The sequence below is a fragment of the Drosophila takahashii genome, chromosome 2L (assembly GCF_030179915.1).
Source record: "Drosophila takahashii strain IR98-3 E-12201 chromosome 2L, DtakHiC1v2, whole genome shotgun sequence".
NCBI classification, from domain to species: domain Eukaryota; kingdom Metazoa; phylum Arthropoda; class Insecta; order Diptera; family Drosophilidae; genus Drosophila; species Drosophila takahashii.
In genome coordinates this window covers 26,382,252-26,401,522 of record NC_091678.1, presented here as the reverse complement: position 1 = coordinate 26,401,522, position 19,271 = coordinate 26,382,252, and the positions used below count along the sequence as shown (strand labels likewise).

The 19,271-nt window shown below is 33.7% G+C and overlaps 2 protein-coding genes and 1 long non-coding RNA gene across 6 annotated transcripts in view; 2 read left to right on the top strand and 1 right to left on the bottom strand.

The window, feature by feature from the left end:
* The window catches only part of LOC138914838 (histone H2A-like), a 124,486-nt gene extending 111,673 nt beyond the window's left edge, over positions 1-12,813 (bottom strand). Inside the window, exon 1 of the mRNA XM_070219533.1 lies at positions 12,628-12,813. Coding sequence (XP_070075634.1) covers positions 12,628-12,813 — 186 coding nt within the window. The remainder of the gene's footprint in view (positions 1-12,627) is intronic.
* On the top strand, positions 5,020-5,286 carry LOC108067671 (histone H4). The gene has a single exon (XM_017156807.2). The coding sequence runs from the start codon at positions 5,020-5,022 to the stop codon at positions 5,284-5,286; it is 267 nt and encodes an 88-aa protein (XP_017012296.1).
* Positions 12,814-17,312: 4,499 nt separating the features above from the next.
* LOC138911822 (uncharacterized) lies at positions 17,313-18,672 on the top strand. Of its 4 annotated transcripts, none has more exons than XR_011417456.1 (3): positions 17,313-17,614; positions 18,355-18,470; positions 18,535-18,672. It is a non-coding gene; the product is annotated as an uncharacterized lncRNA (long non-coding RNA). The 4 variants fall into 4 exon arrangements; XR_011417455.1 differs by having other exon boundaries at positions 17,315-17,559; XR_011417453.1 differs by having other exon boundaries at positions 17,316-17,559; positions 18,280-18,470.
* The last annotated feature ends 599 nt before the right edge of the window (positions 18,673-19,271 follow it).

Below are 19,271 nucleotides of genomic sequence, written 5' to 3'. Positions count from 1 at the left end.
ACTAGGCGAGTCGATCCAGCCATGTCCGTCTGTCCGTCCGTCTGTCCGTCTGTCCGTTCGTCTGTCCGTCCGTTTCTACGCAAACTGGTCTCTCAGTTTTCAAGCTATCGGGATGAAACTTTCCCAAAAGTCTTCTTTCTATTGCAGGTAGTATATAAGTCGGAACGAGCCGGATCGCACAACTATATCATATAGCTCTCATAGGAACAATCGGGGAAAAAAATGTAAAAAAATAATATCTTGGGTGTTTTTGAACCTATAACATCCTTCTTTTGGAAATGTCATTTTTTATCTAATTCTGAATTTCGAATAAAATTTTTTCAAAATCGGACGACTATATCATATAGCTGCCATAGGAACGATCGGAAAATTAATGGGAATATAATAGGAAATAAATTATTGCTTCGTTGGTTTTTATTATATTCTCTTCTACTCTAGGATATAACTCTTTTCAAATATTTTCGAATTTAATAAAATTAAAATCGAACTACTATATCATATAGCTGCCATTGAAACGAATGCAAAATTAATGAAAAATAATAGGAAAATTAACATTTTTGCGATTTGTAAATTAATAGAAATTATCTGCAAGGGTATATAAGCTTCGGCTGGCCGAAGCTAGCTTCCTTTCTTGTTTTTATTTGTCTCGAAATATATTTATTTTATTTTATTAGTTAATTAAGCTTTAAAGCTACAAAATAATTCATGAATATTACAAAGCTTATATTCTAAAATATATCTAATATAATTAATATTTTTTTAAGATCTATCTATTTACTAGTAGTGTTACCCTTTGATGATCAATAGTAACTACAAAATGGAAAAAAAACACAAAAAAACTAAAAATGCTCCTAAAAAGCAATACAAAACAAGAGAGGACGCTATAGTCGGGTTGGTGTCCCGACTATCTAATACCCGCCACTCAGCTAAAGGGAGTGCAAACGCTATACTCGTTGGTTGGTGTCCCGACTATCTAATATTCGAACCTCAGCTAAAGGGAGTGCGAGGGAGATAGATACATAAATTTTGATAGCGTATAACTTTTTAATGAATGGTCCGATTTGAAAAATGTCTTCTACATTTCGATAGGTATATATATACACAACAAAATTGCATTTATACTTCTCAAAAATCTTTAAAGATGTGCGCAAGACACATTTAAAAATCGTTAGTGGGCGATTGTGGGCGTTAGAGGGGGCGTGGCGCTCGGCTGAAATAAACTTGTGAAAAATCTTAACCTTCTAGCTTTTGTAGTTTCCAAGATCTCAGCGTTCATACGGACAGACGGACATGGCTAGATCGACTCGGCTAGTGATCCTGATCAAGAATCTATATAGTTTATAGGGTCGGAAACGCTTCCTTCTACCTGTTACATACTTTTGCATGAATACAATATACCCTTTTACTCTACGAGTAACGGGTATAAACACAAAAAAAAATAATAAATACTCTTAAGCTAGGTATACACGATTCAAAAAATTTGCACCAAATTAGTTTGCAGCAATTTGCAGCAATCAACTTGCTGCAATTTATTTGCATCGTGTGTTCCTAGCTTTAGGGCCGTTTTCTCGTCCGTTTGTTAAATTTAAAGTAGGTTAAAACCTTGAAATCGAATGGGAAATCGGAGTTTGAACCCTCCTTTAAATTTAACAGGCGGACGAGAAAACGGCACAAAAAAACGAAAAAGTTAACCGTCGCAAGAAATCGAAATTCTACATCGGGATTCGATCCCCGTACCGCTTAGATTGGTAGTCAGATGTCTTACCCACTACGCCAAATGGCAAGCAGTGCCGCGGCCGACTAGATTCCAAGTAGAACCGAGCAGTGCGGGTTCTACGGTTAAACTGCGGGTTCCACCGCTAGAACCCGCCATACGACAGACTTTTTTTATATGGGATGTCCTCTCTATGTATGTATACTCTTTGGTCTTGGTTGCAGCTACCGACCTTCTGTCCGCTATTAAAAAATCTCAAGAAACCGCGAATTCATAGCCTTTGATAAGAATTGGTCGCTTTTCGAATATCGTTTGAGCGATTTCGACTCAAGGATCCAAAAAAAAAACAACCGCGAATTCTTCAGAAGAGGAGGAATTTTTACTTCTTTATGGTTAGTATCAATTAAGTAGGGGAAAATAACCATAGGTTGTGGCATAAAATCGAAAATGAAAGAACCGCGATTTTTTGGGGAAAGGAAGAACTCTCGTTCTTTTAATACCAACAACAAACATAATTTGTATTTTATTTTGTTTTCTAAATGTTATATTGAACTACGAGAACATTCTCGTGCTTAGGTAGTATCATCGCTAATACATCGAGAGACATCATTATAAATTTTGAAACACTGATATATAGACCTCGGATTTTGCATATTTGTCCATTTTTGCTCCGATTTTTACCAAAATTTGTGGGTAGGTCTCATATTTTTTAAGTATAATAAATTCAAGTGCATATCGGAAATATGCTAAATATATGCAAAAAATATGCAAAAATGTATGCATAAAATATGCAAAATATATGCAAAATATGCAATATATATGCAAAATATATGCAAAATATATGCAAGCAAAGTTGTTTAAAATATTTAAGTGCACTCGATAAATATTGTAGTTTAAGCAATATAAAACAATATTTTTCGGATTAAAATCAATCGCCAAAGAGAATCTTGTCAAGTGAAGTGAACCAAGTGAAATAGTTAAAATGCCGAAATCGCAAAAATTTAAGAACAATTTGATCAAAAAATGGTTTGATAGCATTCCCGAAAAGTGCTTCAAAATAGATGGTAACGAGATAATCTGTACTATTTGTGATAAAAAGGTAACTTTTTTTTTCTAAATTAAGCCCGTTTTAATAATGGTTTTATTATTTTAGATTTCGTTCCAAAAAAAATTTCAATTGCAGCAGCACTTAGCTACTTCACTTCATATTAAGTGGAAGGCCTCCGACGATAATGCAACTTCCAGCAACAATATCGATAAAGTATTCAAAAAGGATTTATGCACAGCTTTAGTTGCGGCTAACATACCATGGAATGTGCTTAGTAATACTACGTTTAAAAACTTCTTGAATAAGTACACTGGGCAACATATCCCAGATGAAAGTACGCTGAGAAAAAATTATTTGGATTTGGATGAAAATATTAGTAAATATAAATTTGCACCAATTACTTCATGCGACGTAGAAAGAAGCTTTTCGGCATACAAAATGGTTTTTGGAGAGAAACGTCAAAGTTTCTTAATTAATAATTTAGAGAAAATGCTTGTTATATATTGCAATACCAATTATCTTGAATAATATATAAATCATCTATAATTATAAATTTTAGTGTTATTTCTTTATTGGTTAATCACATTTGCATATTTTGCATATGTTTTGCATATTTTGCATATATTTTACATATATTTTGCATATTTTGCATATATTTTGCATATTTTATGCATATGCATTTTATGCAAATATGCAAAAAAAATAAAATATGCCATTCATTTTAAACTATATTTTTATTGAAACGAACTTTGGTGTTTTCGGAATTGATCTATCTTTATCCTATAAAAATATGCAAATATGCAATATCCGAGGTCTACTGATATAACATGAAGCTTCCGTGCGATATATCGGACAAAATGACGCAAGTGTGCTCCAACGGTTTTTTATTTTCAAACATTGTGAAAAAATATTCTTATTTAGCGTTTTTAACGAAAACTATAAGTTTTACAGAAAAAATGTATAAAACATAAAATACTCATTTATTTAATAGCTTTCATTTCTCCTAGCTAGCTTTTTGATTAAGTAATTATATTCGAAGATATTTAAGAAAAACTGTTTTTATCGTTATTTTCCATGATCCCGTTATTTGCGCCAACTTTGACTATTTTTTTAATAATCAGGACCCCAAATAACGTGGATTTTGAAAGTTTGGACGAAATCGGGGGTTGGAGCTAAACGGAAGTTCACCCGTTTTTAGGCCGAAAGTCAAATTTTTTAGGTGAAAAACGCATTTTTGACTTTGGACTATCGAAAGAAATGCTTAAAAATAAAGAATTAAAAAAAGGGCTTCATAGTGGGCGGGTTTTTTAATTCTTAAGCGAAATGTAAAAACAAAATGGAAATCCTATCATTTTTAGCGGAGGTACAGAGAACACCGCAAAACGCCATTTTTAATAGTGTTCCACCAATCGCTTTGGCACCGATATATTAGCCGACAGTATCGGCTATAAAAATTAGTGGATGTTATTTAAATGACACTTAATAATATATAAAATGTTTGAATTCAATCCATCTAACCAGTTTTTATAGAAAAAATCGCAAAGTTAGTCGATTTTTTGGTGCCAAAGACCCTACCCCCTTCAGTAACTTTCGTGCAGTGTGTTAACAGTAGAAAAGAGTAAAAACAAGAGAGAACGCTATTGCCGGGTTGGTGTCACGACTATCTAATACCCGTCACTCGGCTAAAGGGAGTGCAAACGCTATACTCGGGTTGGTGCCCCGACTATCTAATATTCGAACCTCAGCTAAAGGGAGTGCGAGGGAGATGGATATATAAAATTTTTTTGATTGCGCATAACTTTTTAATGAATGATCCGATTTGAAAAATGTCTTCTACATTGTGATAGATATAAATATAAACAATAAAATTGCATTTATACTTCTCGAAAATCTTTAAAGGTGTGGGCGCCAGACACATTTTAAAATCGTTAGTGGGCGATTGTGGGAGTTAGAAAGGGCGTGGCGCTCAGCTGAAATAAACTTGCGCTGCGTAGGAAGCCCAAGAATATGTGTGGAAAATCTAAACTTTCTAGCTTTTGTAGTTTCCGAGATCTCAGCGTTCATACAGACGGACAGACGGACAGACGGACAGACAGACAGACAGACAGACGGACAGACGGACATGGCTAGATCGACTCGGCTAGTGACCCTGATCAACATTATATATACTTTATAGGGTCGGAAACGCTTCCTTCTCCCTGTTACATACTTTTGCACGAATACAATATACCCTTTTACTCTACGAGTAACGGGTATAATGACTGGTCGCGGTGAAGGAGGCAAAGGCTTGGGAAAAGGAGGCGCTAAGCGTCATCGCAAAGTGCTGCGTGATAACATCCAGGGTATCACGAAGCCAGCTATCCGCCGTTTGGCTCGTCGTGGCGGCGTAAAGCGCATATCTGGACTCATTTACGAGGAAACACGTGGCGTTCTGAAGGTGTTCTTGGAGAACGTTATCCGTGATGCCGTCACCTACACCGAACACGCCAAGAGGAAGACTGTCACAGCCATGGATGTTTTGTAAGCCCTGAAGAGGCAAGGCTGCACCCTGTATGGCTTCGGCTTTTAAAAAACTAGTACAGCTTGCACTTTATTCAGCAATCGGTCCTTTTCAGGACCACCATTAAAATTTCGAGAGGAGACAAATTTTCAATAGTATTTATAATAATGGGCCGTTCTTTTACAAACCGAACAGATTTGGCCAAAAAAAAAAAATTTCACATTTTTGATTTGCCTGAAACTTTTTTTTACATGTACTATTCGGAAAATACGTAAACCGTGTATCAGGATTTGACCGAAAAAAATTTTTTTTAGTTAGAATTTTTTTAAGTGTGCCAAAAATTGTAAAATTTGAAAAAGGACCCTTTTATTGAAAATCTGTATCTCCGGTTATATGAATCCAATTGACTTCATGTCTTTTGAAATAATTCCTCTGAAACCTCTTCTTTAAAAATAAAATTTCTAAAAAAAAAGATTTTAATTTGTTAAAAATAAACACAAATTATGATTTAAAAAACTTTTTTAACCATTGCCTCACAAAAAAAATTTTTTTTTTATTTTAATACTTGCGCCATATTGTTAGTTACAATCGGTTTTTGTAAAAGGTTGGAGCCACTTTTAGTTTTTAAAATATCGAATTTGTTTTAGCAAAGCCTCGGCTTTTTTCTATGAAAAAAAGTCGCAGCATGTAGTTCTACTCTCTCACTCTTATCGGATCCTTATGGAATTCATGTTTTCTCATTGTTTACTAGTCCTTTAACAATTGTTAATGATTAAAAGTTAAGTTTTAAGTCTTTTGACAATTTCTGAATGACAAAAGGTAAAAAGTCATTTTTTAATCAATTAAAAACTTACAATTATTTATTGAACCGTCCATTTAATAAACAATATGTTTAAAATTTTTTTTTATTATTTTTCTGTATTATGTAATTTATTAAACATTTTTAAATATTTTTTTTAATTTTTTTAAAAAATGTATTTAATAAATTTAAATTAATAAATTTAATACATTTTTTTAAAAAATTAAAAAAAAAATTTTTTATATGTTTAATAATTTACATAATACAGAAAAAAAATAAATAAAAAAATTTTAAAATTATTGTTTGTTAAATGGACGGTTAAATAAATAATTGTAAATTTTTAAAAAGATTTAAAATTTAATAAATTTTTTTAAAAAATTGAAAAATATATATTTAAAAATGTTTAATAATTTACATAATACAGAAAAATAATAAATAAAAAAATTTTAAAATTATTGTTTGTTAAATGGACGGTTAAATAAATAATTGTAAGTTATTAATTGATTAAAAAATGACTTTTTACTTTTTGTCATTCAGAAATTGTCAAAAGACTTAAAACTTAACTTTTAATCATTAACAATTGTTAAAGGACTAGTAAACAATGAGAAAACATGAATTCCATAAGGATCCGATAAGAGTGAGAGAGTAGATCTACATGCTGCGACGTTTTTTCATAGAAAAAGACGAGGCCTTGCTAAAACAAATTCGATATTTTAAAAACTAAAAGTGGCTTCAACTTTTTACAAAAACCGATTGTAACTAACAATATGACGCAAGTATTAAAAAAAAAAAAAAAATGTTGTGGGGCAATGGTTAAAAATTTTTTTTTAATCTTAATTTGTTTTTATTTTTAAGAAATTAAAAACTTTTTTTTTTAGAAATTTTATTTTGAAAGAAGAGGCTTTAGAGGAATTAATGCAAAAGACATGAAGTTTATCGGATTCATATAAACGGGGATACAGATTTTCAATGAGAGGGTACTTTTTCAAATTTGACAATTTTTGGCAAACTTAAAAAAATTCTATCTAAAAAAGAATTTTTTTAGATAGAATTATCTAAAAAATAATTTTTTTCGGTCAAATCCTGATACATTTGTTTACTTATTTTCCGAATAGTACGTGTAAAAAAAGTTTCAGGCAAATCAAAAATGTGACCCAATAAAAGGTGTTCGGTTCGTAAAAGAACCGCCCTAATACAATAATATTAAAATTTTATTTTTTTTTCTTTATTGAATTTAGAATCTGTCCTTTGGACAATCACTAAATTGTATAGTGACACCTTAACTACAATAATATTGGAAATACAATTGTTAACAATCATGTTCAGAAGAATGGAAGTTCCAAAGGGTGGAGTCGGTTCAATCGCCTTGGGCAATTACCGTCATCCAAGAGATCAATGGCTAGATTATTCGGATGATTAAACAGCTTCGTAACATATCGTTGACTGACAATTTGTATTTCTTCGTGTATTGGGTGGATCACAAGCGTCTTGTGTAATTCTCGATTTTTCGTAAATACCTCTGGAGTATTTCTACATTGGACTTAGCAGCAGTGCCCCAGAGGTGGATGCTGTAAATCCAAATCGGCTTCTTGTATAGCAGCATCTTGTAATTAGTGTTGAGTTTTGAGCTTCTTCCCAGAAGCCAGTACATTTTTTGAAAATTAGTGAGAATCTGATTTTTTTTGGCTAGTATGTGTGGCTTCCAGGTGAGTCTTTTATCGAAGGTAAGACCCAGGTATTTGATTGTTTCTGCTGACGGAATTTGGTTACCATTGAGAAAAACTGGTGGACAAAGCATTTTCGTAAGCTTCTAGCTGTTTTTGTAAAATATTTGTAGCGGCCATTAAGCAATCAGAGCTAGCGAGAAATTCGGTATAATCCGCGTACGTCGCCACTAGGATAAGTTCTTTATTATCGACAGGTAAATCTGCAGTGAAGAGAGTGTATAGCACTGGCCCGAGCACGCTGCCTTGTGGAACACCAGATGAGATGGAAGTTAAAGGGCATTTCCGCAACGAACGTAGAACATCCGATTCTTCAGATAGTCCTTGAGAAATAGATAATGTGGGGTGGTTATTGACCGCTTTAGTTTGAAGAGAAGCCCCTTATGCCAAACTCTGTCGAAGGCTTGTCTTACGTCCAGAAACACAGCAGAGCAGTAGAGCCTGTTTTGACCTCTGCACACTTCCATTGCGATGGGAAATGGCTGAGCTTCAAGCAACCGTTAAAGATGTTGGTAAGTAGTGTTAAGCAATTTTGAGAAAGTGCTTTGATAACTTTTCCGTTGATTCCATCAAATCCAGGTGTTTTTTTTATGTTGATTTCCGCTATCTCTTTCAAAACATCTTGATCATCAAACGGTTGAATAGGGATGTCACACCGACAGGGAGAGTCCAGAAACGAAGCTGTTTCGGTATAATCAGTAGAAGAATATTTATTAAATGGTTAGAACACTTTTCCAAGATGCTCAGCAAAAGCTTTTGCTTTTTCTTCGTTCGAGCAACAAAAATCACCATGTAAGTTTTTAATTGTCGCCTAAGGTATCTCGTTGCTGACCAAAGATTATTTTCTAGATCCCACGGGTTAACCGATTCTAAAAAGTCATCTATAGACTTTTGCCTCATTTGATTTAATAAGTCTTTAAGGTCTTTAGTTAATTTACCCTCCGTAGTCGTCTTTTCTCAGCAACCTTTTGAGCGGCTTCAGATGACCATAGATAAAGTTCTCTCTTAGGATACGTCCGGGAACATGACATTTTAGGCGGGTCAGCGATTTCCGCAGCGAGGTGTACTTGTCTTGTGAAAATTTCAATGTGCTCGACGATTTCGTCCTTAGAATATATTGAAACACTGCCATCTACGTTTTGTTCTAGCCATGTACTAAATAGCTGTAAGTTGGCCCGTTTGCTAAGTAGTCTCTTCGGAGGGCTGGAAGTTGAGGCTGGTATGTTGACGAGAAGTTCCACTAGAGAGTGATCAGACGAAAGGTCAAAGCTGCTCCTGCAACTTATTTTGTTGGCATCCAATCCTTTTGATATGGCGAAGTCTAGAACATCAGGAATTTGGCTAGTATCAGTTGGCCAGTATGAAGGTTCTCCAGTTGAGTGACAGTCTAATCTTTTTTCGTGAACGCACTTGAAGACAGCTAAGTCTGGAGCCCCACCACGTATGCTTAGCATTGAAATCGCCTGCTATTATGAATCTGTTGCCAAGTCCATCGATGAGGTTCTTGAACATGTTGTAGTCAACACTACTGGCGGGTGGGATGTATGTTGCCGCAATGGTCACATCTCCAGACAATGTGGTAATACGTATTTAAAGGCATTGCACCCAAGGGATTTCCATATTCGGTAATTCAATGTAAGAGATACCGCTTCCAATAAGAATAGCTGCTTCGCCACGTGCTCTGCCATTAGGATGATTAGCTGTAAATAGTTCGTTATCTTTGATATGGAAATATGATTTTTGGTTGAAGTGCGTTTCTGACACCAGAAGGATGTCGATATGACTACACTCATAAAAAAAAATCGAAGAATTTCCTTAAAATCTAGAAAATTCTTTCTTGAATTTTTGCCAAAGGCGACCTCACCTTTGTTTCAAGAAATGGTTTTTTTGAAAGGCACCATTAAAACAAGAAAAAATATTTCTTGTTTTAAGAAATTAAATTTCTTAAAACAAGAAAGGGTTTTTTAGAAAGCCACCATAAAAACAAGAAAAAATATTTCTTAAAACAAGAAAGGCGATTTTTGTTTCAAAGGTGGTTTGTTTCTTGTTTCAAGAAATTAAATTTCTTAAAACAAGAAAGGGTTTTTTAGAAAGGCACCTTTTAAACAAGAAAAATTCTTTCTTGTTTAAATTTCCTTTCAAGAAATTTTATTTCTCGATTTAAGAAATAATATTTCTTGAAAGGAAGTTTTATATTAACACTGAAACCCTAAAAATAAAATGTAACTTGGTTTTTTCTTTTGCATATTATATTTATTTACATTTAAAACATTTAACACTTAACATTTAAACATTTTTAAATAACACATTTTTGACTCAAGAAAACATTATTATTACCCAAGGTCTGTTGAACTTCATATGACCTAAGGTGATCCATTTTCTTCTTTATTGGGATATCAATGATTTGTTTTTAGATAAACAACTTTTTAGAAATAATGTAATGTTAATAATAGCCAAAATACAAACACGTTGGACAGACGACCGAGAGAGAGGAGCAAGACAGGTAGAAAATGAAGGGTTGAAAATCGAATTTCAGAGAGAGAGAGGCACGGGAGAGACACGTACATACATACATATATATTTACATACAGTCCTTTGCGCGAAGGGAGACCGAATGTAAGCAGGGCAGATCGTGTCAGTTTTAAGAAGGTGAAGAGAGAAACGTCGCGACGCGTAGGTCAAGCGAGCGAGAGAGAGGAGCAGAATATGAAAGGGTTGAAAATCGGGTTTCAGATCGGGATAGCCGCGTACATGCATAGATATTTACATGCATACATATTTTTCTTACCTTAGAAGGATTTAAAACAAAATTACAGCTTCGACAAACAAATTATTTGGCTGATGCAACTGCAGGTATTTTCACTCTGAAAAATAAATAAAATGCGAGTAATAAGATAAAGTTATTATAGAACTGAACACCCACAAATTTATGTACAAATGTATGTATGTACGTAGCTCTTAGCTAAAAAACAATTCACCTAAATTGGTATACGCTTGGTAAAGAGATTTGAAATGTATTCTTTAATTACATACATACAATTGTACGCCCGCTATACAAAAAATTATATACATATTTACATACCTTTGAATATTTGGAAAAAGGCTTCACCTCTTATCCGCTTGAAAATCACGTCCATCACTTACGATTTTTTTTCACAACTGACGCTCGGGTGATCAGAGAAGTCGGTAGCCGGGTAGTAGTCGGGCCGAGTAGGCCCTTCGTCCCACTTCGTTTTTCTTGTCGTTAACATTCGGCAGCCGAAGGAAGTCAATGGCTACTTTTCTATATTCTAGGGTCATTTCATTCATATATTCAAAGGTGATTTTGTCCTTAAATACGTACAAAAATGTTTTGGCTGCGACGGCAAAACAAACATATGAGATTTTCATTTTTCTATTTTTAAGAAAAATTCTTTCTTGAATTTTTTCCATCAAGAAAGGTTTTCTGTATTCAAAGGACGATTTTCTAATAACAAGAAATTTTTTTTCTATTTTCAAAGGTAGGCCGATTCAATGGCGAGATTTCCAAAATTTAGAAATTAATTTTTATGAGTGTAGTTTTAATAAAATGCTCTACTTCGAGTCTATTGTTGTGAAGCCCGTTGGCATTCCAAATTCCTATTTTTAAGTTTATTTGCTGCATAACTTCTGAATAACTGTGTTTAGAAGATTTGTTAACAATTGGAACTGCTTGGGCCGCAGGTAAACGGGGACTTAGGCCCGAGCTTCTTTCTAAATTCTTGATACACCTTGCACCCTTTGTAAGATGCCTGCACTCAGAAAAAAAATCGCCCTGAATATTAGAAAATCGCCATACTTTTTAAGCCAAAGCCTTGCCTTTTAGAAAAATTTTTTCTAAAAATTAGAAAAAAAATTTCTTAAATTTAGGGTTAGTTTTTGCAAAATCGAATAAGAAGAAGAAAAAAAAAATCGGGGAATCGGGAGTTATGCCGACTCCACCCCTCTGTCGGTGTGGGGTGTTGTTGTTGGGGTTCTCGTTTCTCAACTTATTTTTCTCTCCTCTATTTAAACACATGGATGACGTCACGATGCTTGTACACAAACACACTTTTAATCTTAAATTGTAACTGAAATAATAACTGAAATTATTATATTATTTATTAATGATAAACATAAATATCAAATAACTTACTATCTTGAGAAAAACATTTTGGTCGCTCGCGGGAATCGAACCCCTTACCTCACAGTTTGCAGTCAAACACTCTACTAGCTGCGCCAGGGCGCTGTACAAAGTACATTCTCATTCTGTTCTCTTGGGTTCAAGGTTTATACTCTTATTTATCCATTATGTGTGTGTTAGTTTACCAAAATCCTTATTTGTATTACACATACATATTAATGCGCCAAAAAAAAAAAAAAGACGCAAAAAATGTCCGCCTCGACGTGGGATCGAACACACGCTTCCGAATATAAGCGTAGAAAACAAGTAATTCGCTCGCATTAGACCCCTAGGCTACCGATTGGGCCAATTTCCTAAAATGTAAGGCGATTTTTTCTTAATTTGAATAAAAAATTTCTGAATAACAGAAAACTTTTCTAAAAGTGGATAACAAGAGGAGTTGATCTAATCAGGGTAAGTTTTTCTTATTATTTAGAAAAATATTTCTAAAAAATAGAAATATTTTCTGAATTTCAAGGCGATTTTCAAAGTATGGCGATTTTCTAAAATTTAGGGCGATTTTTTTTCTGAGTGTGGGCAATGGTGACACCGGAGAGCAGCTTGTTCAACTCCTCGTCGTTGCGGATGGCTAGCTGCAGATGACGCGGGATAATCCTAGTCTTCTTGATGTCACGGGCAGCATTGCCAGCCAACTCGAGAACCTCAGCGGACAGATATTCCATCACGGCAGCTGGGTAAACAGGAGCGCCGGTACCAACACGCTCGGCATAGTTGCCCTTGCGGATCAGACGGTGAATACGGCCCACTGGGAACTGAAGACCGGCACGGTTCGAGCGGGACTTTGCCTTTCCCTTCACTTTGCCACCTTTCCTTTTTTCGAGGAACATGAAAACGATACATCGTATATAAAGGCAAAATAGGTCCATCACTAGAGTAGAAGCAACCCACCGGGAAAATTCCTCTGGAAAATAACATATTTTCAAGAGGTTTCTCCATAGAAGCGGAAGGGACTAAACCTCATTCACCCCTTACATTTCTTCCATCTCTGGTTTCAAAATACACGGGGGTGACACAAAAAGTAAGGGGGAAATGAGGTTTCTATCTGGATCTCTGGCAGAAGAATGCAGGACAAAATCCACTGGTTTTTCGACTTCCCGCATTATAGATTTTCCACACGTACCCAGTTATGGTTTTCCTCCACTTGCAATATCTGCTTTTCTACACCCTCCCAGTTTTGGTTTTTCCAGACCCTCGCAGTTTTGGTTTTGCACTGCTTTGCAGTATCTGATTTTCCACAATAAAAATCATGTTTTTTGTAATATTTGTTTGTGTATTTATTAATAATATTTACAATCGAAGCATTGGAACTACAAATTTTTTATGCCTGAAGCATTCCCGGGTTTTGCTTGGCCGAATGCAGTACTTAGATATCCATTTCTTGTCTGTCTTCTGAAAATATCAAACATAATTTAGATATGAATGTAAGGCCAGGAATAATAATAAGAGTAATTACCATTACTAGGTCTCCGAACAAAATTAAAGGATCTCTCCAGAAATTATGCCTGGTTTGCCATGGCCGATCATTTACCCTCTGTTCAGTTGTTTTATGTCGGGTATCTATATCAAAAACTATGAGAAGAAAAAATAAAATATGACAAACGCAGGCGCAACACTTCTGGTCCCAAGAAGTCTCAGTCGGCCTGGCTGAAATAAATGTAATATTTTGATTAAGTTAAACAACTAAGTTAGTACTGAAGTACTATTTATACAACCATTTAATGAACACCTCACACCATTTACCACTGGTAAAGATTAAAAACATTTCAAGTGTCACTGAAATGCAGAATTTGTGTTGAAGATAGCATCCGGAGTCGTATATTTATTAATGGCGAAAATATCTGTGATACTAACCTTTGTAACGCTGAAATAAAGGTTATAAAAAGACAAAATTCATTTTATCACTCACCTTTTTATTGTTTTTTAGATTAAAATTAACTATTTTCACTTTTTTTCACTTTTTCCAACAAATTTAAAAATGATGTGACCCTGCATTATATTCATGATAATACCATACAAAATGCAGATAAATGTGGGGTAAATTTCGTTGTAAAGTTGGGTCACACTTTGGCGCCGAATAAATATTTAAACAATACTTTTCAGGGACCGTAATCATTAAAGGTTACGTATATTATAGGTATATCATCAATACCACCAACACGAATTTTTATATTTTAACAACACTTAAAAATGGCTTAGGCCACGATCTGACGATCAAATTATTTTATTTCACAGAAAATGTTTAAAAATGTAAAAAACAACAATAGTTTTCTTTGTAATTTAATGTAATTCCTTGATAAATGTGATCAAATATTTTAATCGTCTTACCGTGGCTTTTCTCTATAATTTGGTTGAATCCCACATTCATTCTTATTATTATTTGAAAAATGTTGAGTAAAATAAATTAATATTATTATTATAGACATTATGATAATAGTTATATAGTTTAATTTTTTTGATTAACAATTATTAATATTTTTTCTACGAATTTTAAAATTACTAAAAATTAAAACTAAATGTGAGAACAAGTCTTTTGGTTTTGGTGTAAATCATAGGGTTTTTGAATATTATAAGTTGGTGATTTTTTTGTTAAAAAATATTATAATCGTAGTGCCACAGAAATCACACAGCGCATTAATGGCCTGATATTGATGCTACTCAGAAACCCACCCTCATTTAGCGCTCAGAAATTATCTATCCCTACACCGCCGCCTGCAAAAAGGAACAGGATTTCAAGAACACAAAAACCAACTTCTCACATTCCCGCTGGGGTCTTGTCAATTAAGTACGCACACATAAGCACTTGCTTACGATCCCAGCGGGAATGTGAGAAGTTGGTTTTTGTGTTCTTGAAATCCTGTTCCTTTTTGCAGGCGGCGGTGTAGGGATAGATAATTTCTGAGCGCTAAATGAGGGTGGGTTTCTGAGTAGCATCAATATCAGGCCATTAATGCGCTGTGTGATTTCTGTGGCACTACGATTATAATATTTTTTAACAAAAAAATCACCAACTTATAATATTCAAAAACCCTATGATTTACACCAAAACCAAAAGACTTGTTCTCACATTTAGTTTTAATTTTTAGTAATTTTAAAATTCGTAGAAAAAATATTAATAATTGTTAATCAAAAAAATTAAACTATATAACTATTATCATAATGTCTATAATAATAATATTAATTTATTTTACTCAACATTTTTCAAATAATAATAAGAATGAATGTGGGATTCAACCAAATTATAGAGAAAAGCCACGGTAAGACGATTAAAATATTTGATCACATTTATCAAGGAATTACATTAAATTACAAAGAAAACTATTGTTGTTTTTTACATTTTTAAACATTTTCTGTGAAATAAAATAATTTGATCGTCAGATCGTGGCCTAAGCCATTTTTAAGTGTTGTTAAAATATAAAAATTCGTGTTGGTGGTATTGATGATATACCTATAATATACGTAACCTTTAATGATTACGGTCCCTGAAAAGTATTGTTTAAATATTTATTCGGCGCCAAAGTGTGACCCAACTTTACAACGAAATTTACCCCACATTTATCTGCATTTTGTATGGTATTATCAAGAATATAATGCAGGGTCACATCATTTTTAAATTTGTTGGAAAAAGTGAAAAAAAGTGAAAATAGTTAATTTTAATCTAAAAAACAATAAAAAGGTGAGTGATAAAATGAATTTTGTCTTTTTATAACCTTTATTTCAGCGTTACAAAGGTTAGTATCACAGATATTTTCGCCATTAATAAATATACGACTCCGGATGCTATCTTCAACACAAATTCTGCATTTCAGTGACACTTGAAATGTTTTTAATCTTTACCAGTGGTAAATGGTGTGAGGTGTTCATTAAATGGTTGTATAAATAGTACTTCAGTACTAACTTAGTTGTTTAACTTAATCAAAATATTACATTTATTTCAGCCAGGCCGACTGAGACTTCTTGGGACCAGAAGTGTTGCGCCTGCGTTTGTCATATTTTATTTTTTCTTCTCATAGTTTTTGATATAGATACCCGACATAAAACAACTGAACAGAGGGTAAATGATCGGCCATGGCAAACCAGGCATAATTTCTGGAGAGATCCTTTAATTTTGTTCGGAGACCTAGTAATGGTAATTACTCTTATTATTATTCCTGGCCTTACATTCATATCTAAATTATGTTTGATATTTTCAGAAGACAGACAAGAAATGGATATCTAAGTACTGCATTCGGCCAAGCAAAACCCGGGAATGCTTCAGGCATAAAAAATTTGTAGTTCCAATGCTTCGATTGTAAATATTATTAATAAATACACAAACAAATATTACAAAAAACATGATTTTTATTGTGGAAAATCAGATACTGCAAAGCAGTGCAAAACCAAAACTGCGAGGGTCTGGAAAAACCAAAACTGGGAGGGTGTAGAAAAGCAGATATTGCAAGTGGAGGAAAACCATAACTGGGTACGTGTGGAAAATCTATAATGCGGGAAGTCGAAAAACCAGTGGATTTTGTCCTGCATTCTTCTGCCAGAGATCCAGATAGAAACCTCATTTCCCCCTTACTTTTTGTGTCACCCCCGTGTATTTTGAAACCAGAGATGGAAGAAATGTAAGGGGTGAATGAGGTTTAGTCCCTTCCGCTTCTATGGAGAAACCTCTTGAAAATATGTTATTTTCCAGAGGAATTTTCCCGGTGGGACTATCCCAGCGGGAATGTGAGAAGTTGGTTTTTGTGTTCTTGAAATCCTGTTCCTTTTTGCAGGCGGCGGTGTAGGGATAGATAATTTCTGAGCGCTAAATGAGGGTGGGTTTCTGAGTAGCATCAATATCAGGCCATTTATGCGCTGTGTGATTTCTGTGGCACTACGATTATAATATTTTTTAACAAAAAAATCACAAACTTATAATATTCAAAAATCCTATGATTTACACCAAAACCAAAAGACTTGTTCTCACATTTAGTTTTAATTTTTAGTAATTTTAAAAGTCGTAGAAAAAATATTAATATTTGTTAATCAAAAAAATTAAACTATATAACATTATTATCATAATGATAATATTAATTTATTTTACTCAACATTTTTCAAATAATAATAAGGATGAATGTGGGATTCAACCAAATTATAGAGAAAAGCCACGGTAAGACGATTAAAATATTTGATCACATTTATCAAGGAATTACATTAAATTACAAAGAAAACTATTGTTGTTTTTTACATTTTTAAACATTTTCTGTGAAATAAAATAATTTGATCGTCAGATCGTGGCCTAAGCCATTTTTAAGTGTTGTTAAAATATAAAAATTCGTGTTGGTGGTATTGATAACACGAAAAATGCCTAATATACCTATAATATACGTAACCTTTAATGATTACGGTCCCTGAAAAGTATTGTTTAAATATTTATTCGGCGCCAAAGTGTGACCCAACTTAACAAAGAAAATTAACCCACATTTATCTGCATTTTGTATGGTATTATCAAGAATATAAAGCAGGGTCACATCATTTTTAAATTTGTTGGAAAAAGTGAAAAAAAAGTGAAAATAGTTAATTTTAATCTAAAAAACAATAAGAAGGTGAGTGATAAAATGAATTTTGTCTTTTTATAACCTTTATTTCAGCGTTACAAAGGTTAGTATCACAGATATTTTCGCCATTAATAAATATACGCCTCCGGATGCTATCTTCAACACAAATTCTGCAGGGGGATTCCCTAAACTGTTGAATTGCTGAATTGTTAAAAATTCAACAAAAAATTTCAGCAATTAAGGGAACGACCCAAAATGGTTCCTGTTGAATTTTCAAACAGCTGTTATTTGTTGAAAAATTTCACGAAACTTAAAGCACGTAAAATTTGATTTATTATTGCTAGTTACTGTCTAAAAGTGTTACCGATGTAAAAAGAACCACAAATATGCTTTCTAAGTTGATTTTAAAATAAATAATGCGTACTGGTGATACTAAAATGTTACAGAGTTGCCACGACTTTTAAAAAAAGGTGACAACTCTGGCTTTTCAGCAATTCAACAAAATTTTCATCAGCCCCGAGGCTGTTGAATTGCTGAAATTTCTGAAAGTTGACTTTGTATGGAACAGCTGATTAACAGCTGACCAAAATTCAACAATTCAGCAATTCAACAGTTTAGGGAATCCCCCTTGCATTTCAGTGACACTTGAAATGTTTTTAATCTTTACCAGTGGTAAATGGTGTGAGGTGTTCATTAAATGGTTGTTTAAATAGTACTTCAGTACTAACTTAGTTGTTTAACTTAATCAAAATATAACATTTATTTCAGCCATGCCGACTGAGACTTCTTGGGACCAGAAGTGTTGCGCCTGCGTTTGTCATATTTTATTTATTCTTCTCATAGTTTTTGATATAGATACCCGACATAAAACAACTGAACAGATGGTAAATGATCGGCCATGGCAAACCAGGCATAATTTCTGGAGAGATCCTTTAATTTTGTGCGGAGACCTAATAATGGTAATTACTCTTATTATTATTCCAGGTCTTACATTCATATCTAAATTATGTTTGATATTTTCAGAAGACAGACAAGAAATGGATATCAAAGTACTGCATTCGGCCAAGCAAAACCCGGGAATGCTTCAGGCATTAAAAATTTGTAGTTCCAATGCTTCGATTGTAAATATTATTAATAAATACACAAAGAAATATTACAAAAAACATGATCATTTTGTGGAAAATCAGATACTGCAAAGCAGTGCAAAACCAAAACTGCGAGGGTCTGGAAAAACCAAAACTGGGAGGGTGTAGAAAAACAGATATTGCAAGTGGAGGAAAACCATAACTGGGTACGTGTGGAAAATCTATAATGCGGGAAGTCGAAAAACCAGTGGATTTTGTCCTGCATTCTTCTGCCAGAGATCCAGATAGAAACCTCATTTCCCCCTTACTTTTTGTGTCACCCCCGTGTATTTTGAAACCAGAGATGGAAGAAATGTAAGGGGTGAATGAGGTTTAGTCCCTTCCGCTTCTATGGAGAAACCTCTTGAAAATATGTTTTTTTCCAGAGGAATTTTCCCGGTGGGTATTTTCGGCCAGAAATCATTTCTGGGCTAAGAAACTAATTGTGCGTCGAAAAAACTTCTATGATTGAACAGAATGTTTATTTAAATTGCATTTATGCACATATATATGGCAACGAAGCTTGATGTAATACTTTTTTATGCACCTTAAAAGCGAATGTCTGTATCTTTAATTTATAGTATTGTTTACATATTTAAATTAAAGCTAAAAACATAACTTTTAATACAAAACATA

Coding starts and splice junctions, on each gene's coding strand:
- LOC108067671 (XM_017156807.2), top strand. CDS start 5,020: ATGACTGGTCGCGGTGAAGGAGGCAAAGGCTTGGGAAAAGGAGGCGCT.